This window comes from Carassius auratus, unplaced genomic scaffold (genome assembly GCF_003368295.1).
Source record: "Carassius auratus strain Wakin unplaced genomic scaffold, ASM336829v1 scaf_tig00030267, whole genome shotgun sequence".
Taxonomy (NCBI): Eukaryota; Metazoa; Chordata; class Actinopteri; order Cypriniformes; family Cyprinidae; genus Carassius; species Carassius auratus.
Window position 1 is genome coordinate 65,153 of NW_020525839.1, and position 27,604 is coordinate 92,756.

Genomic DNA, 27,604 nt, shown 5'->3' on the forward strand with positions numbered 1-27,604 from the left:
GACTTTTGTCATCCAACAGCATTCCAAACACAATATGGTTACATCATGCACAAAGTATAATATTTATGCTTTTTCATAATGTAAACAAAAGTGACTCGATGCATGTCTATCTCGAATTTATTTAAAGGATATGTTACCCCTGGCTCAATTATTATTATTATTTTGTAAATGTATTATTTTTTATTTTGTTATACTTTTGTATATTTTACTTGCTTTTTACTTTACTTGCTCTTTGTCTACTGTTTATAATTATATTACTTTTATTAATTTATTATTTGTAGGCGACTGGACCCTTGTTTCCAAACCAATAAGTCATACTTGCCCAGAAAATATCTGCGCGCGTCCCAGACTGTGATGTTTCGAGCGGAAGCGCGCGGCCGCTGAATTACTGAGCGCTTGTCAAGAAGATGGCGGCTTCCTGGGCTGCGTGAAAAGATGTAACGTTAGAGTTAGCAATATCTACAGTGAAAGGCGCACCCAGGGTCGAATTCGTTCTCTGAGTCCTCCCTCGTGATTTTTAATTTAAGTTAACGAATCGGAACGAGTAAGTATTTGGTGTCAGGCAATGACGGAATCCGATTTTTTTGCAGCTTTCTCTGTGACGGCTAACGGTACATCCGCCATTTTTCTTGAGGGAAGCTAAGCGAGTAGCCAGGGACGAAACAATAACAGAAGTCACTGAACTGTGCATCTCGAATAAAAGTCACTCCTGCAATTTTTAACAGTAAATAAACATGAGACGTGTAATATTTTCTCTGTTGTTGCAAAATGAGTATGTAGAGTTTACAGTGTTGTAATGAGCTGTTTAGAATTGAAGCTAACTGGCTGCTCAATGGATCTCATTAAACATTTCAGCTAACTAATGCGGCTAATAGCTAACAACAGCAAATGCAAGTACATTTCAGCGCTGTTTTATAAGAGAATCATTGTATTTTAAGAGTTGTATTGTGTATTTGTTTATAAATCTACATTGTGCCCTCGGATCACTAAAAAAGCGCTAAGCTTTTGTTTGGTTCCAGAGGGTGGATTGTTTGGTTTGTTTATCAAGATGGCGGCACCCAGACAAGAAAGGCATGACAAATCCTCAAATCACACGAATCTAAGTTACACTAATAATCTCTATCCGCGTTTATTTGAATGCGCGCTTTAATTTTGTGAGTCTTTATCATTTTTGATAGCCAGGGATTTAATTGACGGATTTAGTATTATAATACGATTTCGTTATACATTAATTTCAACAAAAGCGCTGATATTTTGTTTTATTTGTATTTATTTCCCCGTCCCACGTGTTTAATATTAATTTTCTTTGTTTTTATTTTTCCACCTCCCTTTCGGTTTATTATTATGATTTATTATCATAGTAATTTATTATTTCTTTTTTCCGCCTCCGCCGCCCATTACTGTTCACTAGCTTGTGTGTGTTAGCTTAGCCGCTTAGCAGCTAACTAGGCGCTCGTGCTAGCCTCCGCAAGATGGCGGCGTACACATCTTCATCTTGCCTATCTTTTTCTCCAAGAGACATTTAACCCCAAAACGCGGTTTCGCTCATTACAAAGATATTTAATAAAAATGTGCAGGAGCCCACCTGCACGTTTCGCTGTGTATTTCGAGTTACCTTACTTCATTTCGCCGGGAATTCGCGTTTGCTCAGCCGCCGGCGTCCGTCTTATTTACTTTCTTCTCGTGATGAAAAGCGTCTTTTGCCGCTAAAATGGCGCCTCGCGCAGATTTGAGCGGCTAACGTGCTAACCGGCCAACGGTTTTCCACGCTCTATGCTTTTCGAAATTTGACAAGCGTAAACGCTAATATTTACTAAACCATAATCTTTTGGTGCAATTTGGGGAGCATTTGGCCAAAAACAAAAACGTGTTTTGGTGACCTAGTTACGTTAGCTTGCGCAAAGCTATCTGGTGCTAGTGGGCTAATCCAGTTAGCACATAGCTTTTGATAGACGAATGCTGTTGGAATCTAAACTAAAATCAGCGCTGTGCCTGGGATTTGTGTCTCGCTAGAGAAGTGGATATGGCTTCTTCGGGGACCTCGGTTCTGCAGCCACGCTGGAAGCGGGTTTTGGGCTGGTCTGGCCCGGTTCCTCGCCCGAGACACGGACACCGAGCTGTGGCCATTAAAGAGCTGATGGTGGTGTTCGGCGGAGGGAACGAAGGCATTGTGGACGAGCTGCACGTCTATAACACAGGTGAGAATGCTATCATTTAGTATTACAGGTAGTGTTTGATCATCTACTTGCGTTTTACTTATGTAGCATTTAGCTCGCTGTGTTGTTAGCCAGATTCGGTCGCTTCTGCCTAACGTTAGTCAGATTTGCTGTTTGCCTTATTTACAAACACCTAAACGTGTTAAATAATGAATGGCATATATAGTAGTTTACCCAACTCCTCTTACCCATTAAGCAATTTCTTGACTTGATTGTTTAGCTAGGTACATTAGCGCAGTTAGCGGCTAGACAAAATCTGCATAAGTGATCCGCTAACTAGCCATGAAGAATGTGCATAAAGATATAAAGCTTGACTGTGTAATTCAAAACTTACATAATCATGACATGTTTGCGCTAACATTAGTGCGTCTAATTTTAGTGCATCGTTTGCTGAATGTAGAGATGCATTTAGGTGCACTGCTAGCTGATCTGTGTATTGTTAGGTTAAGATGTTTTTGGGTTGAACTGAAGTGGCAGCTAACGCTGTGGGCGCGGCTGGAAAATGCAAAGAGAAATGGCGGGTAATAAGAACGGCGCTTGCGTCATCACAACACACAGGCCCCGCCCACAATATTTCCCGCATTGCCATGTCAATACTTCTAGGATGAATGGACGAAAATATAACTCACACTTTTTATATGGTGTGGATAATATTACTTAAGGTTAAATTGTGGCAAAGTCGTGGAATGGCTTGATGAATGTTATGGAATAAGTAGATAAAGTCCAAAAAGCATTTTTTTTACTTTATTATTGCACTCTATGCTAAAGAGTGTTGAATTTTTAATATAAGTGATATAAAGACGCCCTATATTTGCATATTGCTCATGGATTCTTCTTTTGGAAAATATTAACAGCTACGCAGAAGGAGGATTACTTTAGAATCATTTAAGAGGTTCTTATAGTATTTGAATTAGTATTACAGTTTTTACTCAAATTTTGAAGTAGTTTAATTTTAAATGTAACCTTTGTTAGTTTTAATAAACTTCTTGTCATTTATTATTATTATTATTATTAATATATATATATATATATATATATATTAATAATAATAATAATAATAATAAATGACAAGAAGTTTAATAAAACTAACAAAGGTTACATTTAAAATATATATATATATATACATTTAAGCTATTTATTTTAATATAGTTAGTTAGACCATCAGATTATTTTATTAATATTGGGCTAATTACTAATGCAGCATTTCTCATTTATTTAAAAAAGTATATATTTTATTCCACAATCTATGGAATGATATTCCGGACATTATTCAAAAGGAATTGCAAATTGTATTTGCAATTGCGTTTTCAATTTGTGGACGCATAAAATGTGACATAATCCAAACGCAAATGCAAATCGCGCATTACCGTTTGTATTTTTGTTTAAGCGAACGCACTGTGTCTGCCAAATTTAAATTGGAAATGCAAAGTCCATTTGCAATTGTTTCCCATATCTTATGAGCTATGAGCCTGTCATATTTAAATAGCAATATTAATTACCACATTTGCCTTTTCACTCTCTCTGCACTGTGCATGTAAATTGCCAAAACTCAAGTTGAATCGCAATTCCTTTTGCATTTGAATTTCCAACGTCTACACGGAAACCTGTCAATCAAGTGACAGGGGTAGGGCCATTTTATTGGGCGTTTACATTGGGAAGTGACGTCACGTCACTCACAGTCGACGCTAATAAAAGAGGCAATTTGCAATTCCTTTTGAATAAAGTCCGGAATATAATTCCATAACAATCCTTTAAAACTTTACCAAATCCAGCTATTAGATCCTCTTGAGTGAGCATTTGTAGCCTGCATAAAAATGCACATTTATAACAATTTCTTTATTTGTGAAAAAAAACTGTAATAGGGTTACAAACTTAAGATGCTATCTAGTTCAAATGCTTATTTTACAAATTAATTTTTTTTCTTCATATTCTTCATTTTTAAATCATTATTTAAAAACACATTTATTATTAATTAGTAAATAATAAAACATTTACTTGTTTATTTTATGTATTTATATTTCACTTAGTAAATCATGTTAAACTAAATGAAAATGATAAATGTTGCCTTGGCAATTACCGGAATTAAAATGAATTTAAGTGTTTTATTCTAGATTTAATTTTTTCAAGCAAGATCGTGTTTTTTTTATGCTTCTAGTTAACTATAATAACCTTGTTCTGCACAGAGTAACAGAACATGGTTCACTGCAACACAGCACAGAAAGAGCTTTATTCATCAAAACCACAACTATATGTTTCTCAACAGCCACCAATCAGTGGTTTATTCCTGCTGTCCGGGGTGACATTCCTCCCGGCTGTGCTGCATATGGGTTTGTGTGTGATGGCACCAGACTCCTTGTGTTCGGGGGCATGGTTGAGTACGGAAAGTACAGCAATGATCTTTATGAACTACAGGTAAGTCTGTCAGCATCATCTTAAAGTGTCCCTATAGTGCCATTATTGTGAAGTAGCTGAAAGGGAATGTAAATGATCTGCAAAGTTGTAAAGCTGAAAATGAGTTAACTTTGAACAACATGAACGAGTCATTAGTAATTCAAAATACTACTTCTGTGACGGCTACACATTGGCCGGCTGTGAACAACTTGACCCCGCCCACAAACATGTCATTTTAATTGCTTCTCTAATCTCGGGAGTTACAAAATGCTTGCTGTTAAAAGCTGGCTCACTACCCGGGTTAATTTGGACCAGCTGGCTCCACTGAATCACCACCTGTAATTCTGATAAATAATAATATTTATTTTCTGTCGAGCATTCAAAATATGGAACTGTGCAAATGGGCATAATGTTTCAGACACTGGCTGTACGCGGTAGACCAATCACAACAGACTTGGCCATCTGACCAATCAGAGCAGAGCAGGCTCATGGAAAGGAAGGGTTTAGAGATACAGATTGTTCGAGAATCATTAGAAAATTTGAATTAAATGCATATTTTGAGAAAACAAAAGTGCCGTTTGTCCTTGCATGCATGTAATTCTATTTTAGGAGACTCCTCAATCAATATTAGGAACTTTAAAAATGGCATAATAGGGGCGCTTTAAGGTTGAGCTCAGTAGAAGTTGTTGTTTTTCAAAGTATAAGTCCTATCGTATATAATAGTCCATTAATTTCTGTCAAATACTTCAAACAGGCCAGTAGATGGGAATGGAAACGTTTGAAGCCCAAAGCCCCTAAGAATGGCCCACCTCCATGTCCTCGCCTGGGCCACAGCTTTTCCCTGGTTGGAAACAAATGCTATTTGTTTGGTGGATTGGCAAATGACAGTGAGGATCCCAAAAACAATATTCCCAGGTAAAAAGCCTTATACAGTTTCTGCTCTAACTAATTCTTAAATGTTTGAGCAGAAGATCCGCAGTTAAACAGTTTCTTTATTTGTGCCTCAGATACCTGAATGACCTCTACACTCTCGAGCTTCGCCCGGGGTCTAACATTGCAGGCTGGGACGTCCCTATTACATACGGTGTGCTTCCCCCTCCTCGGGAGAGCCACACTGCTGTTGTCTACACGGAGAAAACGTCCAAAAAGTCTCGTCTCATCATCTATGGAGGCATGAGTGGTTGCCGTCTTGGAGACCTCTGGACTTTAGACATAGGTGAGAGAAAGTATTGGCTTAAAATATTTGTTCAAGAAATGTCCATGCTATGACATTGAATAACATGCGTTAACCGTGTGCTTTGTTTTGTAGATACATTAACCTGGAACAAACCTGCCATAAGTGGTGTGGCACCTTTGCCCCGCAGTCTCCACTCTGCCACCACTATAACCAACAAGTTAGTTATAACTTTCTCAAGCTTGTTTAAACAAATCTTCACTGTCTTCAAGATTGGAAACGACTGATAAGAAACCAGCACTGCCTTATTTTGTGAAGATTTAGTTGACATGAAATCATATTCGACTTTCAGAGTTACTTCAGCATGGGTTCTTATTTTCGTATTTTTTAATATCTACTAAATATTTAATTAAACAAATCTTGCTATGGTTTTGAGCTGTGAAGTTGTTTCCTGCATAAAAATGTGCTTTTAACAATTACTTTATTTGTAATTTTGTAAGTATTATGTACATTTAAAATTATTGCAGCATATTATCTTTAAATAAATAGCACACTTAGCTAAATGGTAAGTACGTAGTGTACCTAAATGTAGCTAAAAAGCATGTTAGATCTATTATCTGGTTTATATTGAATATCGGTGTCTGCATCAGCTAGAGCTGCAACTAACGATTAATTTTTCTGTCGACTAATCTAACCATTATTTTTTCGAATGGTCGACTAATCTGATTATTTTTATTAAAATTAAATTAATAATCTAATGTTCATTAGCTTTTTTTGATTAGCTAATGAATCCTTTGGATAACTTCAATGTGAAATACTTCAATGTGGTTTAAGTTTTTACAGTATACAAAAATAAAGAGGCAAATAAAATTATTTTACTATGGTAAATTAGTTAACGATAGCGTTTATAATTAAACCACAGTAGCCACAAATGTACAGTTGTCTGATACGTCATTAAATTGGTTTACCACTTAAACATTTCTTTAGAAACCTTTTTTTTTCGTTTATACTTTTGAAAACATTTTTAATCAAGTGAATCCGAACATGGTCCTAAGATTTCTAGAGGAAATACATTTTAAAGATCTTTTCTAGCCTTCCTTTGATTTATTGCACTTTATTCTCGCCGTGAATATAGCCTTAGAAGCTGGTATGGCGTTTAAAAGAAAAGAAAGAAGAAAACATATTTCCTTTTTGGAAGTGGATAAAATTAACAAGCCTGAGAGTTTTTAATTTTATAGTAATCACAAAAATACACCATGTTTAGTGTTCTAGTTAGTGTGGATTTTACTAACTGTGGTCTCATGTTTTCCTAGGATGTTTGTGTTTGGTGGCTGGGTTCCTCTGGTCATGGATGATGTCAAAGTAGCAACACACGAGAAGGAATGGAAGTGCACTAACACACTGGCTTGCTTAAATCTAGGTAGGTTAAACAAAGAAGCCAATGGTCTTTTAAGGAGATCAGACTCTTATCCCTTAAAATGCTGCCTGTTTCAGAACAGAGCTTATATGTTTTATCACTGCTGATCTTAACCTTAATTTCCTTCAGACTCAATGTCTTGGGAGACTATCTTGATGGACACGCTCGAGGATAATATCCCAAGGGCCAGAGCCGGACACTGCGCTGTGGCTATAAACAATAGGCTGTACGTCTGGAGTGGAAGAGACGGCTACCGCAAAGCCTGGAACAACCAAGTTTGCTGCAAAGATCTGTGGTGTTTGGAAACTGGTGAGTTGAACTGATACCTCAGTGTAGAAGAAGCTTTAATGCACTTAACCAAATACAAATAGCCCAATAGTTGTCTACGCCGCATGTTTTGTTTTTATTTGTTGTTAAGAAAATACGTACGTCTTCTATTTTTCACTAGTTTTCTAGAATGAATATTGGTATAGTAGCTGGCATGGTGCTAAATTATCAACAACCAAATTATTCCACTTAATCAAAGTATTAAGTTTTTAAAATCTCGCCTTTCACTAACAGATCGTCCTCAGCCTCCGTCACGTGTGCAGCTGGTCCGTGCCAACACCAACTCTCTGGAGGTGAGCTGGGGGGCGGTGCCTACTGCTGACACTTACCTGCTGCAGCTGCAGAAATACGACATCCCTGCTGCAACAGCTGCCACATCACCAACGATCAACCCCATCCCGTCTTTACCCGTCAACTCGCCTAAGAGTCCGGTACCCGCCACTGCTGCTCCTGCAGCTCAGAGCTTGCCCCTGTCTGGGGTCACAATGGTGCCACAGGTTCCTTCCCCCACCACCGCCATGCCAAGCAGCCCGCTTGCAGCCGCATCTCGTGGACCAGGTACAAATCACTTTGTGGTTTTTGCAATCAGAAGACTGCTGTGTAACTTTCTGTAAAGAATAATATTAATAATTGTGACGTACCTAACCCAACATATTCTTATAACTCCCAGCTATTCTTAAAGTGGCAGCACCTCATTCTTCCCCCGGGACATCAGTCGTTACTGTGCGTCAGGCCACTCCAGGAGGGAAATCCCCAGTCACAGTTACATCACTTCCTGCAGGTGTCCGCATGGTTGTCCCTGCACAGAGTACCCAGGGGACGGTATGTAGATAATCAGTGTAAATCTTAAATTAGAGCTGGACAATTAATTTAAATCAAAGTGAAAGTGCGATTTGATTTATTGTGATAAACACAATAAAAGTCTGCTATTATTTATATATATATCTATATCTCTATATGCTCTGCTGGTTTTAGAGTGAAGTGCAGTAATGTTCTTTTACACACATGCAATCTCATGATCCAGGTTAAAATTAGGAAATTAATTGTTAATGTTGTCATTTTACAGTAAAATACTATAGTAATATTCATTATTTTTTTATTTTTGTAATAATAATGTTTATTGTAATAGTAAATTACATTTTAAGTAAATATATATTCATTTTTAATATTCTTAATAAAAATATTTATTGTTACTAATAATAATAGCATTTTTTTTATTTTAAATGAATTTTTTTTTTTATTTGACTATATACTACATTTTATTATTTATTAATAAACGATTACTATTATTATTGTTGTTGTTGTTGTTATAATGATACAAAGCCACACATTTATTTTGGCCAAATTGTGCAGGCCTACAAACAAGCTCCACAAACCTGGATTCAGCCCTGTCTCAAATGTTAGTTTCCCATGTTGAATTTGCATTTAAACCATTTGGAACACTGTTTTGGTGTCTAGCCAATTGGCAGCAGCCCTCAGATGAGTGGCATGGCTGCTTTGGCTGCAGCTGCAGCTGCCACACAGAAGATCCCACCCTCTCCTGCGACCACTGTGCTAAATGTTCCAGCTGGGGCCACCATCATGAAAACCGTCGCTCTGACTCCTGGATCCACAACTCTGCCAGCTACTGTCAAAGTAGCTTCTCCCGTAATGGTAAGTGTCACCTTGCAGAACAACACCTTTGACTAAACAAAGATCTCCAGCTTATTCTGTCCGAGAACATATAGGCATTAGGCATCTTGATAACACTTTAAAATAAGGTTTAGTAACCCTCAAAGACAGAGACAGCCGCCCGCCGCTAAAAATAACTGTTGTTTTTTTATGTTTAATAACTTTTGAACCGCTAATCCAATCTGAATGCTTTAAAAAGTGATGTAAAGCAGAGATATCCTATTTCTCTCAGAGGCGCTGTAGTGTACGTGATTACGTCATCACATTTTGACAACATTGATTCATCAGAAGAAACCAATGCATTTCGTTCCTCTGAGCTAAACAGAAATGATTGTTGATGCGTAGTCCCACCCCCGAGCCCAGATTGGTTCAAACTGTCCCATATTCAACCAATAAGTAGTCTTTTGAACTACTACTTAACATATTTCTTTGGAAATATGAACGAACACAAAGTGAAAGTCTGTTGCGGGTGCATGAACACAAACACAAAATAACACATTTGCATGAGAAAAACACATTAAAATGTTTTTTGGACACACCTCTATTGTTAGTTAACGAAATAGGCCTGTTTTTCACTTAAAAGCGCAGATAACAGTATTGTAATAAATGGCTATAACTTGCTTTGGCAATGGTATATCTAAACAACATTTTATTAAGAAGTGTAAAACACCCAGAAACAACTTTCTAAAGAAAAATACCCAAACTTTAGGAGTTTCTGTTTGAGTACACACAGTAAAAAACACCCAACTGTTGCTTGTATCTTTCTTAAAATTCTGTAATTTCATTCATTCTTTTAGAAAACGAAAGTAAAATTGAGACTTTAAATTAGTTAAACATAAACTGTAAATTCTCCTGTTTATAATTATATATGACACTTGATGCTGACTGCTAGAATAGATCTTAAGGGTTAATTAACACTAGATAACTACTATAATGTACATGATTTAAGCATGAAAAATACTTCTACAGCATTTTATTAATCTTAGTCAATGTTAATTTCAATATTTACTTGTGCATTATTAAAATCAATAGTTGTGCTTGTTAAAATTAGTTCATGCACTGTGAATTAACATGAACTAACGGTGAATGGCTGTATTTTCATTAACTAACATTAACGAAAATTAATAAATACGGTTTATGAATTTTTCATTGTTTGCTTATATAAGTTAATACATTAAAGGCAGGGTAGGTAAGAAATTTATAAACAACTTTCTTCCAAATTTGTTTAAACTTTCAATTTATATCAATGCATAATTAAAATGTAAGTACTCTGATAAAAAGAGTATAAAAATCGAGTGACTCTAGACCGTTTAATCTGTATTAAACACAGCTCATTATTTCCTTTCGGCACGAAACATAGGATTGGCTTAGGCGACTGTCACTCTCTCGCAACCATGGCAACCACCCTTTTGCCACACATGACCTGCCCACTTGCGTATGCACGTTTGATTTGAGGAATTCAAGAGGCACGGATCCTAGGAATACCAAAACAATGGCAGAGAAACAGCAAGCAAAATTCACTGTACCGGCCTATGCAGTTAGTGAAGGCAAACCAGGCAAAAAAAGGAAGACAGTAACAGTACAAGAAAAGGCAATGAACAAAAAGTCTTTGGATAAACAAAGAAATAAAACGCGAGTTAATATCGGCGTGCCTTTCCAGCGATGGCGAGAACTGAGGGAACTCAAGTGCTCCTTGCCCTGCACTTCGACCACCCCGTCCTCGGCCTCTACTTCCTCGGACCCTAGTTGCACGGCCTCTTGCACGACCTCCTCTGCTTCGCCCTCGACCCCGGACCTGTCCTCGAGCTGACGATGCGGTACTTGTCTCTGGAGTGTAGTCCTCATCAGAGTCAACAATGCTTTCATCATGGAAACTCTTACATGCAGAACAACGTATATGTTATGAATCTTACACGAAATTCATCTTCATCACAGTGTAAATGATGGTAATGGAAAAACGTGTATCATGCAACCTGTTTTTAGCTTTGCCTTATAGATAACTAGCTCGTTAGCGAATCAAAAAATATATATTTTAAACTTTACCAATATCAATATGCTAGCTTGATAGTGAGTACTAAAATACATCTTGTTTGTTTATCTTCATAATTATAAAGTTATTTTTATTACATGTATGCGTCTTCCAGCTCAGTGGTCGGAGTCGCGCGTTCATGTGTTTTGGGGGCGTGGCTTTGGAAGGCGCCCAGAAGGGAGGGGGTGGTGTGAATGGAAATAATGAGCTGTCTTTAAAACAGTCGTGAGAGGTCTACAGACACTCGATTTTTATACTTTCTTTTTCAGAGTACTTACATTTTAATTATGTATTGATATATAAATAAAGTTTAAACACATTTGGGAAAAAAAGTTTTTTATACATGTTTTACCTACCCTGCCTTTAACTAATGGAACCTTATTGTAAGGAGTTACTGGCATCTTTTACATGCCTGAAGTGGATTATTATCAATAAATTGAGATGTACTGTAGGTCAGCAAAAAGTATTTTGGATAAAATGTCTTGGATAAAATGTGTTCTAAAATAATACAACAGAATGTCTCATCAACTTCCCTTTCTCACATCCTTCTGGACTTAAATTAACCATGTTATCCACTTCCTGTCCTGTAGCTGTTTGTGATTTAATGTCTTTGTTCCTACTTCTATTCCAGGTTACTAATCCTGCGACCCGAATGCTGAAAACAGCTGCGGCTCAGGTCGGCACTTCCTCCATCTCTACTCCTAACACGCCGACTCGGCCCATCATCACTGTGCACAAATCAGGCACCGTAACCGTAGCCCAGCAGGCTCAGGTCGTCACCACCATGGTCGGAGGAGTCACCAAAACTATAACCCTTGTCAAGAGTCCAATTACAATGGGGGGCAGTGGTCCTCTGGTAAGGGGGAAAAAAACACAATAACAGATTGTTCGGACTTAAAATTAGTTAAGTGACATGAAAGAATCTTTAAAGCTTCTTCTTTGTTCTACTGTGACCTATCTATATTAAGTGCACCAATGAGATGACTCATCCAAAAGGAATACATTTAATGATTCATTATGACTTCTCTCATGGTTTGCAATTTTTATTTTTATCGGTAGAGCCTGTCTTTCTGTAGCATTTGACTTAACCTGAACTGTTCTCAGCTCTCCAGCCTTGGGAAGATGATGTCTGTTGTCCAGACCAAACCAGTACAAACCTCGGCAGTCACCGGGCAGGCTGGAAACAGTCCTGTCACTCTAATACAAGTCAGTATTGCTGCTCATTTTAAGCATGTCCTTTTCTTACCTAATCTTGTGTATTCTTAACTGGTTAGCATTCCTCTGCAACGCCGGCGGTACACTGCATGTTTTTGAGGGTTAACTTTGTCACATAGTCAAGTCACCTTTCGTTATATAGCACTTTATACGATACAGATTGTGTCACAGAAGCTTTACAGTTTTAAAATAGTGTGTCGATAATTCAAGAGGACGATAGAAAACACTCAGTTTTCCAGTTAAAGTCAGTTCATCGTTGATTTAGTGATGTCATCATCCAGCTCAGATTAGTTCAGTTCAAATAGTATCGTTGCTATCAAGTAGACAATATTGCCAGAAATAAGGTGTCCCCAACTAGGCAAGCCGAAGTCGACAGTAGCAAGGAACCAATATAACTAAAAAAAAAAAAGAAGAAAAAAACATGGCACATATCTTTGGACAGCTGACATTATTGTGATTCGAATGATGCATACCGTTTTAAAATACAGTCAGCACAGCAGGTACAATAGGTGTCTTTGTCAGACCGCCAACAAGGCTTCATGCTGTGATCCCATTGTGTTTTCCAGCTAATAGCTCCCAGCTATAATCATCTGCAGGCATCTGATTACAAAAAAGTAGGCGGAATGTTTCCTTCCTTTTTCAGTGTGTTCAAAGTTCTATTACTCAATACCAGTAAGACTTGCAGTGATTCTGAGGTTTGTTCTATTTAGGAACAAATGTCAGAGTGTCACCTTTCAAAACAGACCAAAACCATGCATATACTCCAAATGGTTTAAGAACAGCATGCGTATGCCTTTTTAGGTGTTTTAGGTAAATTTTACAGGATTGCTAAGGGGTCAATATGCATTCTGTTATGAATTGCCTAGAATAAGTAAGTAGCTTATTGTCATTTGCGCTTGTACTTGTTTTAATTTATTTCTGAAATGGCCAAGCCGAATTTTCAGCAGCCATTGTTCCACCCTTCAGTGTCACATTTCACCATTCTGATTTGCTGTTCAGAAATATTAATTGTGAATTTCCCTTATCAGTAGCTTATGTTGATTTTGTTCTTTTTTTTTTGTTCTTAGACAAAGACTCCTCTGCCTGCTGGTACCATCCTGAAACTGGTCACATCTGCCGATGGCAAGACAACCACAATCATTACAACTACGCAGGCAGGAGGGACTGGCACCAAACCCACTATCCTGGGATACAGCACAGTCTCTCCAACTACCACCAACAAACCAGGAACCACCATTATTAAAACCATTCCCATGTCTGCTATCCAACAAGGAGCAACAGGTCCATCTAACAATTGACTGTTCATCTCATTTGTAATTGCAATTTTAGTTAAATTGTATCTCACTCTTGCACTCGAGTTAAGCCGCACAACCTTGTTTATATCTTACAAACAGATCAGTTTTTTTTATATGCATTGCTGCAAGCTTACATGATTTCTGATGTTATTTCCTGTCTCCTTACTAGGTCTGACTAGCAGTCCTGGCGTCAAGTCCCCCATCACAATTATCACCACTAAGGTTGTTACCCCTGGCACAGGTGCTCCGGGGAAAATCATAACTGCTGTGCCAAAGCTGACAGGTGCAGGACAACAAGGGGTCACACAGGTGAGACCTAGTTGAACTCTGAAACCACAGTCACAGCATAAACATGCATCGTTTTAAGCTCATCTAGTTTTGATTAAGTGTCTTAAGTGGTTCTTGAATATATTTCATTCGCTCTCAGGTGGTCCTGAAGGGGGCGCCTGGACAGCCAGGCACTATCCTGCGCACTGTGCCTATGGGTGGAGTGCGTTTGGTTTCACCAGGCACTGTCTCTGCTGGAAAACCAACTGTTACCACACTGGTTGTCAAGGGCACCACGGGTATGAATATTCAGATTGTATACTCTGTAGTGTAGTTTTATAATACTATTTTTTCTTGATATTGTTAATAATGCCCTCTCTGTATTTAGGAGTCACAACTCTGGGTACAGTAACTGGAACTGTATCGAGTAGCGTGGCAGGGGCCAATGTGGCAAGCGCTAATGCCAGCCTGGTGACTCCAGTCACCACACTTGGTTCCATTGCCACATTGTCCAGCCAGGTGGTCAATCCCACAGCTATCACTGTATCTGCTGCACAGACCAACCTTGCAACCGCTACAATACAAGTGAGTCACTTCTCTGTCTTTATTTTAAAATAAATTAATACTATTATTCAGCCATTTATAATGTTGCAGAATATTTCTATTTTAAATGTTCTTTTGAACTTTCTATTCATCAAAGAATTTGTTTTTTCACAAAAATATTAAGCAGCACAACTATTTTCAACAATGATAATCATTTGAAATGTTTCTTAAACCGCAAATCAGCATATTAGAATGATTTATAAAGAATCGTGTCACTGAAGGCTGAAGTAATGATGCTGAAAATTCAGCAAAAATTTTTTGTAATATCTTTAAATTTTAATAGAATTTCATAATTATAAGTAATTATAATTTATTATCTATGTTTATAATTTATGTATGTTTTAAATTTGTGTAAATGAACATAAGTAGTAATATTTTCAATATTACTTAAAATAAATCATTATATTGATTACAATTATTTGTTCATTCCTTTCGGTATGCACAATTAAAAAAAATTCCTAATGTTTTTTTTACCTCTTAGTCAGCAACCCAACCTACTCAAGTAACCCTGATCACGACTCCAAGTGGTGCTGAGGCTCAGCCTGCACAGGATCTTCCTGTCTCCATCCTGGCCTCTCCCACCTCAGAGCAGCCCTCCACTGCTGGTGATGGTGCTGGCGATGGTGCTACCACTGTGACGCTGGTCTGTTCCAACCCTCCATGTGAGACCCATGAGACTGGAACGACTAACACAGCTACAACGGCTTCTTCCAAAATGGGTACCGAGCAGACTTGTTCCAACCCTCCCTGTGAGACCCATGAGACTGGAACAACCAATACGGCTACAACCGCTTCTGCCAAAATGGGTACCGATCAGAATTGTTCAAACCCTCCCTGTGAGATGCATGTGACGGGCACCACCAACACTGCAACCACAGCCTCTGTGAACATGGGCACGTCACAGCAGGTCTGCACCAACCCACCCACAGAGACCCATGATACGGGCACCACCAACACAGCCACCACTGCCAGCTGCAACATGGGATCTAAAGAGATGGAAACTGTGAACAGCAAGACATCATCTTCGGAAGCTACATCTTCTGGTTCTGAACCAGAAACACCTGTCTCAGAAAGCAGTGCTGGATCAAGCAGCATGCGGCCGAAGAATCTCCGCACAGGTACCACCAACACCTCCACTACTGCCCGCTCCAACATGGGCTCAGACCAGACGGGAACAGTGCAGAGCTCAAACAAAAGCCAAGCCTCCATCTCCTCTACGTTGATGCCGATTTCCTCCAGCCCTCCCAGTGAAACAAGTGAGACGAGCACCACAAACACTTTGGAGGTGTCCAGTGGTGACCAGAACGTCTGCTCAAATTCTCCCTGTGAATCACACGAGACTGGCACGACCAATACGGCTACGCAGTCAAGCTCCAGTATGGATAGTGGGCAAACCAACGTTGTTCAGAGCGTGTGTTCCAATCCACCATGTGAAACCCATGAGACCGGCACCACAAACACATCAACCCAGGCCTCGTCTTCTATTGGTGCTGGACCAAATGACACAGTTCAGAGCGTGTGTTCCAATCCGCCATGTGAAACCCATGAGACCGGCACCACAAACACATCAACCCAGGCCTCATCTTCTATTGGTGCTGGACAGAATGGCACTGTGCAGAGGGTGTGTTCCAATCCGCCCTGCGAAACCCATGAAACAGGCACCACAAACACATCAACCCAGGCCTCATCTTCTATTGGTTCTGCACAGAACAACACTGTTCAGAACGTGTGTTCCAATCCACCATGTGAAACCCATGAAACAGGCACAACCAACACATCAACCCAGGCCTCATCTTCTATTGGTGCTGAACAGAATGGCACTGTGCAGAGGGTGTGTTCCAATCCGCCCTGTGAAACCCATGAGACTGGCACCACCAACACAGCCACCACAGCTACCAGTAGCTTAGAAACTGGAGAAGAAACGGGTATTTATCTCTACAACACCTGAACATTATTTGTGTGTAAAGTAGGGATGCTCATTTTGGTAAATTTTCCTGACTGACAGCCATTATTTGTTATCCGAACATTAATTAGCTCTGAATACACATACAGACAAACCATGGGTCAAAGGAGGGGATGCTCCTGATCAAATTATTAGGCTAAGTATCAGCATTGACAATATTAGAGTATATATGGAGTATATATTACTCGGAAGATGCCGGAATGTTATGATCAAGGGCTCTGGACTCGGAGCATAACTTGTTTTTCTATAACAAACTATAAAATATTTCCTATAAAAATGTTCATGTCCTGGTAGTGGCAAATAGCTTGTTTTATATTTTATTTAATTACATTAATGTTATAATTTGATATTTACAATACATATTTTAACTGCTACTATGTAAAAGGAACACTGCTGTAAAAAAGCACCTTATTTGTTTAAAGTGTTTTCAAAACAAGGTCCCGTTCTTCGTATATCGTTTATTACGTCCAAAATGAAATTTCACATCCAAGATGATATCATCGCGCTATAAATGCAATGTGCACTGTTTTTATTTTATTGTAATTTTTTTACACGATTCCTAATTATTTATATTCTCAATTTCTAATATTTGTACAGGCTTTACATTTTTATTTCATTGTAGTAATTAGCAATTCATTTAATTTTATATTTGAACAGATTAGTTGTGACCGCATTGATTAAAGTTTTTTAAGGGTCAAGATCATGTTATCTGCATCTTCTGCGCTCCATCAAGCCACTCCCATAATAGCCGTTATCACTCAAATTAATGCACGACTCTACATTTATCTGTATAGCATGTAAGACTCAAATACAATAATGAAGTAATAATTTTGACTAATAAATCTTTCAGTGAGTAAAACTGGCTGGGTCTATAGTATTAAAGACTTTAAGTATCAATTCTGCTTAAAAATATGCAGTCTCCCGAGCAGGTTTATGTTTATGGACCTGTTGCTATGACAGCAAGTCCAGAATAGCTTCGAAGAACCAAATAATCCAAGATCATTCCAAATCGTGAACAATCAAATCCAGCTAACTGAGTCAGCGACGTGCGAAGAATGGGCCCCAAATGTTATTGCACTTTTGTTCATATACCAGTACTTTTAATTGAAAAAAGTGCACAATACACTACTTTTGAATGCATTATTAGTTTTGTGTGTAACAGCGTGATTAATCACAGACAATCGTGCGATTAATCGTGATTAAAATTAATTGTTGCCCAGCACTATTTAAAATGTAAAAATGTTTTATACTATTTAGTCACGTATGTGTATAAACTATATGTAACCAAAAATGTATAATTATTATTATTATTATTTATTTTTTTTTTTTTTCTTGTGTTATGTTTGAACCCCCCAAACAGGTTTGATCTGATTAGCCTGACATTTCAAGCTGTTCATACCAGGGCTAAATTACACCCCTATTTGCACCCTCTCTGAAGAATTAAATAGGTTATCCATCTGTTCTACTGTAAATTAAAATGTCTTGATGCCTATTTTACTTAGAATCACACTCCAGCGTGAACATTTACAAAAAAAAGAAAATATGCAGAACTGCACAGATTTGTAATGTTGGTCATCATGTCAACTGCTTAACAATTATTATTAGCTGTCAGTTATCAACTGAACTTTTCTGTTCAGTGTCAGTACATCCCTAGTAATCAAGCTCATCTGTGTTTGTCCCATTAGCCCAGCAGGCCGGTGATGGACAGAGTGACAGTGGCACCAGCTCAGAACCCACATCATCTACAGAACCAGCCAATCCCACAACACAAAACAGAGCAATCACCACAGTAACACAGGCCACGCCCACTCCAGGACCATCAGTACCGGTACGAACACACCGAACATACCTGTTTAATCTGCTTTGCTCTTAAAGTTACTAGTAAAGTCATTTTACATACACCCAGTCATTTCCTATCTAATTGGATACATCTGAACCAGAATAAGCTGTAGTGCAAGCCACTTTTTGCGTAGTCTTGCAAATTGCCTGAATTCTGTTCTTAGACATGCAAATAAATGATCTAGATTTACATGTTTTGTCATCTTCCTCACGATCTGTTTGTGTTTTCTCCACAATGTAGGAGATTTCGTCTATGGCTGGATCTGCGGTAGTGACTGAGGCTCCGGGCGAGGCGGAGGCCATGGAGCAGACCAGCACTGAGGCCGTAGCAGCGGGAGAAGAGCCCATGCAGACTGAGTGTCAGGGAGAGCTGGGTGAAGAGAGAGCGGTCAGGGTCGTGGCCATAGATGAAAGTGCAGGGGGAGAGGAGGGCACCATGCTTCAGGTTCATGTCGCCATGGAAGCTCAGCCAAGTCAAGAGGATCAGGCTGAGGTGAGGAAGAAACTTTGAATTCAGCTTTATTTAGTGCAATGTTTTGAAGCTGCTTCACAGTAATAAACAGGTAAATAACAGAATCAAAGATGAGACAAATTCAACAGAAGATAATAATGTCATCATTAAGCTCAAGTGACTTCAGTTCAATGAAGTTCATCTGTTATGAAAAGAGTTCAGCTAGATTTAGAGGGTCAAATGATGATGGTAGAGATGCATTGTTAATTGTTTCTTGAAGATGGATAAGGACTGAGTTGGGCAGGTCATTCCACCAGGAGGGTGATTTGCTAATTTTAATATGCTGATTTGCTGCTCAATAAACATTTCATATTATTAGTGTAGTTAATGGAGTTACATAATATATATATATATATATATATATATATATATATATATATATATATATATATATATATATATATATATATATTAGGGGTGTAACGGTTCACAAAATTCACGGTTCGGTTCGATACGATACACTGATGTCACGGTTCGGTTCGGTTCGGTTCGATACGTTTTAGATACAGCAAAATGTAAAAACATCTCAACTTTTCAGAATGCCGCAAGCGCACCGCGGGTCATGTGACAAGAACCAACCAATCAGCTTCATCCTTTCCCGTAACAACGTTGAGAGCTCAGCCAAGATGAAGGATCAGCTGATCATAGTTGTATATGGATTGCAATTTTGAAATAAATTTAGTAGCAGAGCTACTGCAAGCGATTTTTAGAGCTGCAAATCCATTTATCCTTTGCTGAAATTTCCGCGTCTCATGGAGAGAGCACGTCATTGTTGCTTAGCAAAGACAGACGCCTCATGAGCGCTTCTGCCCAAGCGCTTTGGAAAGGAGGAGAAAGACGCGCTTAGCGTTTTCCATGCGTTTTTAGGCACGATATGTGAACGGCCCCTAAGGCGCTCGCTCACTCAGCACGCGCTGAAGGATCGTTGCAAAATGTCGAATGCATTTAACAGACCAGAAATATAAGATCCTAAAATAACCAACAGGTCTGGTGTTTGGGTTGGATTCCCTGTAAGCTATAGTGTCTAAATGCTGCAGGGATAGTTTGCTGCGTGCATGTTTCTCCTTTTTTTCGTCTTTTCCCAGATAGTACTGACGCATATATCCCAGATATTCCCGCTGGTGTTTTTTTTTTTTTTTTTTTTATTCCCGCTGGTGTACCCTGTCATGTTGCAGATGCGACATACCGTTGTTTTTTTATCCACCACTCTCTTGCCATCACCATTATAGCTTAAAAGGGAATCCAAAGTGCACCCAAACACCAGACCTGTTGGTTATTGGAGGATCTTCTCATTTCTAGTCTGTTAAACGCATTGGCTATTTTGCAACGAGCCTTCAGCGCGTACTGAGTGAGCGAGCGCCTGCTGAGTAGCCTAACATAAACATATAAGATGGTGTTTTTTTTCTTCTTCGGGAGTGTCAGGGGCGTTGCCTGTTACGTTGTTTGGGTTATTGGGCTACCTTGTTGAACGCATATCATTATATTTCTCTCTCTCTCTCTTTTTTTTTTTTTTTTTTTTCAAATATAATTAATTACTCCAACGAACCGTTCGGTATACATAATGCGTACCGCGTACCGAACCGAAAGCGTCGTACCTTATATAATATTTTTGTGGAAACAGTAGTGCATTATCTTTCACGGTTTTTTGATAACTAGAAAGTTCAAAAGAACAGCATAATTTTTTTTAACACTACGAAAGTCACTTTTTGATCACTTTTTTTAATGCCTCCTTGCTGAATAAAAGCATTATTTCTGTATGAATAAATAAATCTTACCTTTAAACTAGGGCTAGCCAATACTGCCATAAACAAAATCATAACTTTTTTTTCATATCAGTCCATATTGATAATTATTTCTTGATTGATTTCAAATCTAGTCAAAGTTGAGGCAGATTTTTGCTTCCATGTGAAAATTTTAGAAACCATACCGTTTCTTGTGGGTTTAAACTACTCTTTATGGTCTGAACATGACAAACACTTCATGTTTGTGAATTTCCACTTCCTGTTATTTTTCCTTAACAAAATAAATATCTTAATAGAAAAATTATTTTCATATAGAAAAATAGTTTCTGCATGTTCTAATGAGTGATATTGTAATCAAATTTGATATGAATATCCCATGTCCCACAATAATGGTTAATGTTTAATCACCAAGCCCTACCTCAAACTTTTTTGTGTGAACCTATAGCATTTGTTTAATTGTGCAAATAAACACTCAGGGATGGAAATTAACTTATTTTGTCCACTGGCCAGGTGAAACAGTATGCTATATTTATTTACCCGCCACGGTGGCCGATAGGTGAAACGAGTTTACCAGCCACAACACAAAATCATCTGCATTTGGCTGGTGGCGGGTGCTAAATTCCATCCCTGAAACAATTCCCTGTTTTCTCCATACAGCAGATGGAGGCTGGTGTGGAGGGCGCAGAAGCAATGAGTCTCGCAGCTCAGGACTCAGAAGCCCTCGCTTTGCCCCAGGAGCTGATGTCTGCAGAAGGACAGCAAACCACCCTCATGGTGACTGGACTGACTCCAGAGGAGCTGGCTGTGACTGCAGCGGCTGAGGCTGCAGCACAGGCTGCGGCTACAGAAGAAGCGCAGGCCCTCGCCATACAGGCTGTCCTACAGGCGGCTCAGCAGGCTGTGCTCAGTAAGTGTACTAGAGACTGTCAAATGCGTTATGATGTATACAGTAGAGTTTGACTTCTCAGCTTGACTTAACTTCCTGTCTCAGGTGAGGGGGACGCAGGTCAGGACGGGCAGCAATCCACCACCATTCCTATAGTTTTGACCCAGCAGGAGCTTGCTGCTCTGGTTCAGCAGCAGCAGCAGCTCCAGGAGGCGCAGGCGCAGGCGCAGGCGCAGGCGGCCGCAGCCCAACAGTTAAGTGCTGCAGCAGCCGCAGCTGCTCTGCCCACTGAAGCCTTGGCACCAGCAGACAGCCTCAACGACCCAGCATCTGAGAGCAATGGCCACGAGGTGGGAGCCGTGGCCCGTCTTCTTCCACGTACTTCTGCAGAGAGTAAGAGATGTTTGTTTTTAATGGTGCAAACAAAAATGAGTGGTGACACAATATAGTCCCATTTCACAAAAATGAAAATTTGCTGAAAGTTAACGCACCTGCAGGCCATCCAAGTTGTAAATGAGTTTGTTTCAAAATCAGAACAGTTTTGGAGAAATGTAGCATTACATGACTTGCTTGTAAATTGATCCACTGCAGTGAATGGGTGCCGTCACAAAAACAACTGATAAAAACATCACAGTAATCCACACCACCCCAGTCCATTAATTAAAATTAACATCTTGTGAAGTGAAAAGCTACATCTTTGTACGATACAAATCCATCAAAATGTCAAAAACTGAACTTGTCAGGCTAGAGTACACTAAAACACGAGTCATATTGCTTTTTTCCAGTGAAAAAGTCGTCTCGACTGCATTAGGAGAGGAACGTGTACAAATCAAGCACCTTTTACAAGTGAACGGTCTCAAAACAGTTCAAGAGAACAACAGGGTATGGATTTTACCGGAGGAAGTGTTATTATAATGGGGGGTGGTGTTGGCGCAGTGGATAAGACACATGCTTTTGGTGTGAGAGACCCGGGTTCGAATCCACTGTGAGACACCAATGTGTACCTGAGCAAGACATTTAACCCCTAGTTGCTCCAGAGGTGTGCGACCTCTGACATATATAGCAATTGTAAGTCGCTTTGGATAAAAGCATCAGCTACTGTATTTTTCAGACTATAAGTCGCACCTGAGAATAAGTCGCATCAGTCCAAAAAAAACATCATGATGAGGAAAAAAACATATATAAGTCGCACTGGACTATGTCGCATTTATTTAGAACCAAGAACCAATGGAAAACATTACCGTCTACAGCCACAAGAGGCCGCTCTGATATCAAGTGTAGACTACTGAAGCACTGAGCAGCATAGAGCGCCCTCTCACCACTGGAGATGTTAATGTTTTCTCTTGGTTCATGTCAAATTTTTTTTCATAAATAAGTCGCACCTGACTATAAGTCGCAGGACCAGTCAAACTATGAAAAAAAAGTGCGACTTGGTGCGTCTGGAAAATAAATGTACATGTAATTAATTATGGACTCATATTCTGGAAAGAATGACAGTTTAGGGTTAAAAAATCTTTTTTAGACTATTTTAATTTAATATATTATTATTATTTTTTTTTTATATATACAAACACCGTTTTTCTTTTCACTAATCATTAACTGATGGTCTGGAGTGGTGTGGATTATTGTGATGTTTTTATCTGTTTGGGCACTCATTCTGACGGCACCCATTCACTGCAGAGGATGCATTGGTGCTAAATTTCCCAAAAAACACTTTTTGTAAATTCTAGTACATGATAAAAATGCCTCTATTTTGCTGCAGCTCTTGCCCCATCAAGTACTTTTGCACCATCTCAGCCAATCGTGGTCGCCAGTCCTGCCAAGATGCAAGCGGCCACTGCTTTAGCTGAGGTAGCCAATGGGATTGAATCAGCAGCTGGGGTAAGTTTATTGGTGGTGAATGATTTGAACTACTGCACTGATATCCATTTCAAATGTTGTTAACTTTGAAATGATTGTTCAACCATCTTTCTGTGCCATAGAAGCAAGAAGCTCCTCCAGCCGTTGTAAAGCCACCAGTGAAGAAAGAGAATCAGTGGTTTGATGTTGGAATTGTTAAGGTCACAAACATGGTTGTCACACACTATTATGTGCCAGCAGACGATTCAGCGGCTACTGATGTAAGTAATGATAATGTTGTTGTTTGTGTATTTTGCTGCAATTCAAGTAAAATGTCTTTTGGAATAGGAAGTGATATTTAGGACTAATAAAAATCAACTTGACTGGTCGACAGATATATTTTGTCATGTTTTTGAATATTTTAAACACCTAATAAACTGTTACTCATTTCATAATCACTGTGTACTGTATGTAAAATTAATGCAACATGGTCTTTTTTGAGAAAAATATTCCCAGTGTGCTCAAACACAACAGATTTTACTTGTTACAACTTATTTATTTATGAACAATACTATAATAGTATTAATTACAAAATTAAAAACTTGCCATCTAAATGCAAAACTTTTTTCCTTTTAAATTTTCTGATTACTTCAGTTTCTTTAAATTACTTCATATTATATTTAAATGGGGTCTATTGGTCACCCTGCACTCTTAAGGTATTGGCATGAGATAAAAAAAAAAATACATGCATTAAAAAAAAATACATGTGTATATATAGAGAGAAAATTTGTATCAGTGGACCACTAATCATCATTTTTATTGTGACAATGCAGGATGATTCTGGCGCAATCCCAGACTACAGCCGAATGAAGAAGATTGAGCTTTCTCCAGGCACTGCATATAAGTTTCGCGTGGCCGGTATCAATGCATGTGGCCGTGGGACGTTCTCTGAGGTCTCTGCGTTTAAGACCTGCTTACCTGGCTTCCCTGGAGCACCTTGTGCCATCAAAATCAGCAAGGTTGGGCAATGCAAATGGCTTGTGTTAGGTCTACGTGTTGGGTTAATTTTGGTCACTAAAATAGTTTTTCTTCTCCCGTTAGAGCACCGATGGTGCTCACCTGACCTGGGAGCCTCCTTCAGTGACGTCAGGGAAGATCATTGAGTATTCAGTTTATCTGGCCATCCAGAGCTCACAAACAGTCGAGGCTAAAGCGTCGGCGCCGGCTCAGCTTGCCTTTATGCGGGTGTACTGTGGGCCCAGCCCATCCTGTCTAGTGCAGTCATCTAGTCTCTCTAATGCCCATATTGACTACACCACCAAACCCGCCATCATCTTCCGCATCGCCGCACGCAATGAGAAGGGCTACGGTCCCGCAACACAAGTCAGGTGGTTACAAGGTGAGGCCATTTTGTTTATATATATATATATATATATATATATATATATATATATATATATATATATATATATATTTGTTTGTGTGTGTGTGTGTGTGTGTGTGTATATATATTATGGCTGTCACTTTTGAGAAAAATCTAATTCAAACGGAACTTGGGGTCCTTCACAGCACTTTCCACCGCACCAATAACACGGGGCTGCTCGCCGACGTGCCTGACTTTAAATTGGCGCTACTAAACATGGATATCGGCCGATGCCGATATATATAAAAAAAAATGACTTATATCGGCCCGATATATTGGCCGACCGATATATCAATCGACCTCTAATTTGAACACCTTTATGCTGTGAAATGAAATTTGTTTTATTAATTATTATTATTATTATTATTATTATTATTATTATTTTATGTTTGTAGAAACCAGTAAAGATGGCTCTGCGGCCAAACCTGCAGCAAAAAGGCCGGTCTCGTCCCCTGATATGTGAGTATGTTGACCTTATACCTTTCAAAATGAATAATTCAGACCTGTAGACCAAACCTAAAGTGTTTTACTGAAACTGGACATTACTTTGCCCTTTTAGGAAAGGCACTGGTCAAAAGAAGGCCAGATCTGACCAGTGAGCTCACATGACCCCTGACCCCACCCTGTTTATGAACTGAACCATGACTGAACTCCAACTCCTGCTGAAAGACCTTCCTGCTTCCACTTATTACCCCTTTCCATCATATGAAACAAAATGGAAGGAAACTGCAGTCAAAAATAGAAAAACGTACAAAAAAAAAAAATCTGCTCCCATCACTGGACATTTTGGTGCCATGGACGCCTTATTACCAACTGTATTTTTTTAAAACCCCTAAATGTTCCTCCTCAGAAGCACATGCATTTGCTTTTCCTGACAATTCTGTGTAAAGATATTCCAGCAGCGTTCAGTCTAGTCATAACTGTTATCAGATACTTGTTCTTGTTTTCCTCCCTTGAGCTTATTTCAATACAAGCAATAGATAACAGAAAAATAACTTTGCTCTCTTGTCAGTTTGATGTTTTTATTATTTGGCCAAGTCTATATTTCAACCACGCGCTGAAAGGAGACTGAGATACAGAGGAGGGAATGTGGACAGCGAAACGAAGCAGGGAAATGCATTGAAATCAAATGAAAACAAACAGCACTTGATGCTTCTGAGGGAAAAGACTCTGTTCATTCAGAGAACCTGTAATTATTCATTCACTTCCAGTTCGGTAGCCTGTTTTGCATCACTGTGTGTTCATACATTTGCTGTAAGGGACAATTTGTGGACCGCAACGCTGAAGACAAAAAGGACTTCAATCCATGTATATGAATAAAAAAAGCATATTACTTTTGCATTGCGTCAACTAGATCTTGTATAGAGAGAGAGAGAGGGGAAAAAAATCCAAAAAATAGTAAATTGTGATACAGGAGTTATTTGTGTGTGGTTTATTTTTGTAATGATTATTATTATTATTAATTTTTTTTTTAATAAGAAAAGGTCTTTCCTTGTCATGTATTTGTGCTTCATGGCGCAGTTTTAAACCTCACACCTCTCCTCATCCCTGTAGACTCATGCCACAGTGTTTCCCGTGTACATTAATGATTTGACCTTTATTTTGGGAACTGTAGTGTAAATTGTATGTATTTGTTCTGATCAATGACCGACCCTCTTTTGAGGTTTCTCCACTTTTTCTTTTTTATTTCCTCACCCAGCTTTTTATTTTTTGGCATTTATAGAAGCATACTACAGAAAAAAAGATGCTTTTGTTTTTATTTCCCCCATGTCATTAGTCTATAGTTCTTTTTACTTTTATACGCTTGGTTTTGTGAGTTGGTAGATACGAATTGGGATTCTTCTCAAGCTGTGCAGCAAAAGTTTGAACCATTTTCATTCTCTGCTTCAGACCGTTTGGACTTATTTTGGGATGCAGGCCTGTGTAAATGCTAAATTGGTGGAAATTAAGTAGAGGTTTTGATGAGTATATCTTTCTTTGAATGGAAACAGTTTGTTCCTGTTTCTAGCGGTTGGAAGACGTTGCAGATGGATTGTTGGCTTAGCCAGAGTTTGAACTCTGTTGTAAATTAGTTATTTCACGTAGCAAGACGTTAAACTAAAAACTCTTTGCCTTTTTTATATAATTATCTGTAACAAAATGTTTTTACATGTTGTCATCTATTGATTGCTTTTGTGTCTTGACATATAAAAGTAATGGAATTCTGTCTCTGTTCATTTGTCTTGTTTTGTTTTTGTCATTTGTGTTGCTGATGCTCTTGTCTTTTTGATTATTTGTATCAGGAAAAAGAAAAGACATGGCTTTGGGATCCTAACATGAATATTTTCTTTAAATCCTACAAGTGAGTCGAAATTGGGTCTTATTTGCAGGTAAAACTTGACATGTTTAACATGTAGGGTTAAGTCTGTTTGTCTCGTAAGTGTACAGCATGGATTTAGAAAACGGTTAACACATGTATGTGTGTATCCATGACGAATGTACTTATGTATATGGGGAAAAAGCTTTCCATTAAGTTATAGGATATCCAGGATAACATGCTTCTACTCGTGGGTTGACAACATTACCCATAAACCTAGGGACAAATTTACCCTGGTATCTAACTTAAATGTAGCTCACCAATCGCTGTAGCCTAAATGAGAGAGTGTGTGTGTGTGTGTGTGTGTGTGTGTGTATAGTGTTCCTGTAATAGACCATTGCGTTAGCAAGCGTAAGGTTGTGGGTTCGAATCCCAGGGAACACGTTAGGAGAAAATTGTTGGCCTGAATTCAATGCAAGTCGCTTTGGATAAAACCGTCA

General features: G+C 38.8%; 1 protein-coding gene across 4 annotated transcripts; it reads left to right on the forward strand.

Moving 5' to 3' along the window:
• Positions 1–390: 390 nt before the first annotated feature.
• On the forward strand, positions 391–27,014 carry LOC113080132 (host cell factor 1-like). Of its 4 annotated transcripts, none has more exons than XM_026252356.1 (29): positions 391–544; positions 2,014–2,198; positions 4,480–4,628; positions 5,362–5,522; positions 5,615–5,823; positions 5,917–6,001; positions 7,095–7,201; positions 7,328–7,507; positions 7,760–8,083; positions 8,196–8,347; positions 8,984–9,178; positions 11,857–12,081; positions 12,330–12,431; positions 13,007–13,054; positions 13,508–13,721; positions 13,905–14,044; positions 14,163–14,301; positions 14,391–14,587; positions 15,087–16,530; positions 18,254–18,396; positions 18,649–18,900; positions 21,318–21,567; positions 21,652–21,939; positions 23,309–23,427; positions 23,529–23,666; positions 24,219–24,404; positions 24,487–24,784; positions 25,204–25,271; positions 25,368–27,014. In XM_026252356.1, the coding sequence occupies exons 2-28, from the start codon at positions 2,024–2,026 to the stop codon at positions 25,269–25,271; spliced, it is 5,988 nt and encodes a 1,995-aa protein (XP_026108141.1). In that variant the 5' UTR covers positions 391–544; positions 2,014–2,023; the 3' UTR covers positions 25,368–27,014. The 4 variants fall into 4 exon arrangements, with proteins under 4 accessions (XP_026108141.1, XP_026108140.1, XP_026108143.1 ...); XM_026252355.1 differs by having other exon boundaries at positions 25,204–25,267; XM_026252358.1 differs by lacking the exon at positions 13,007–13,054.
• The last annotated feature ends 590 nt before the right edge of the window (positions 27,015–27,604 follow it).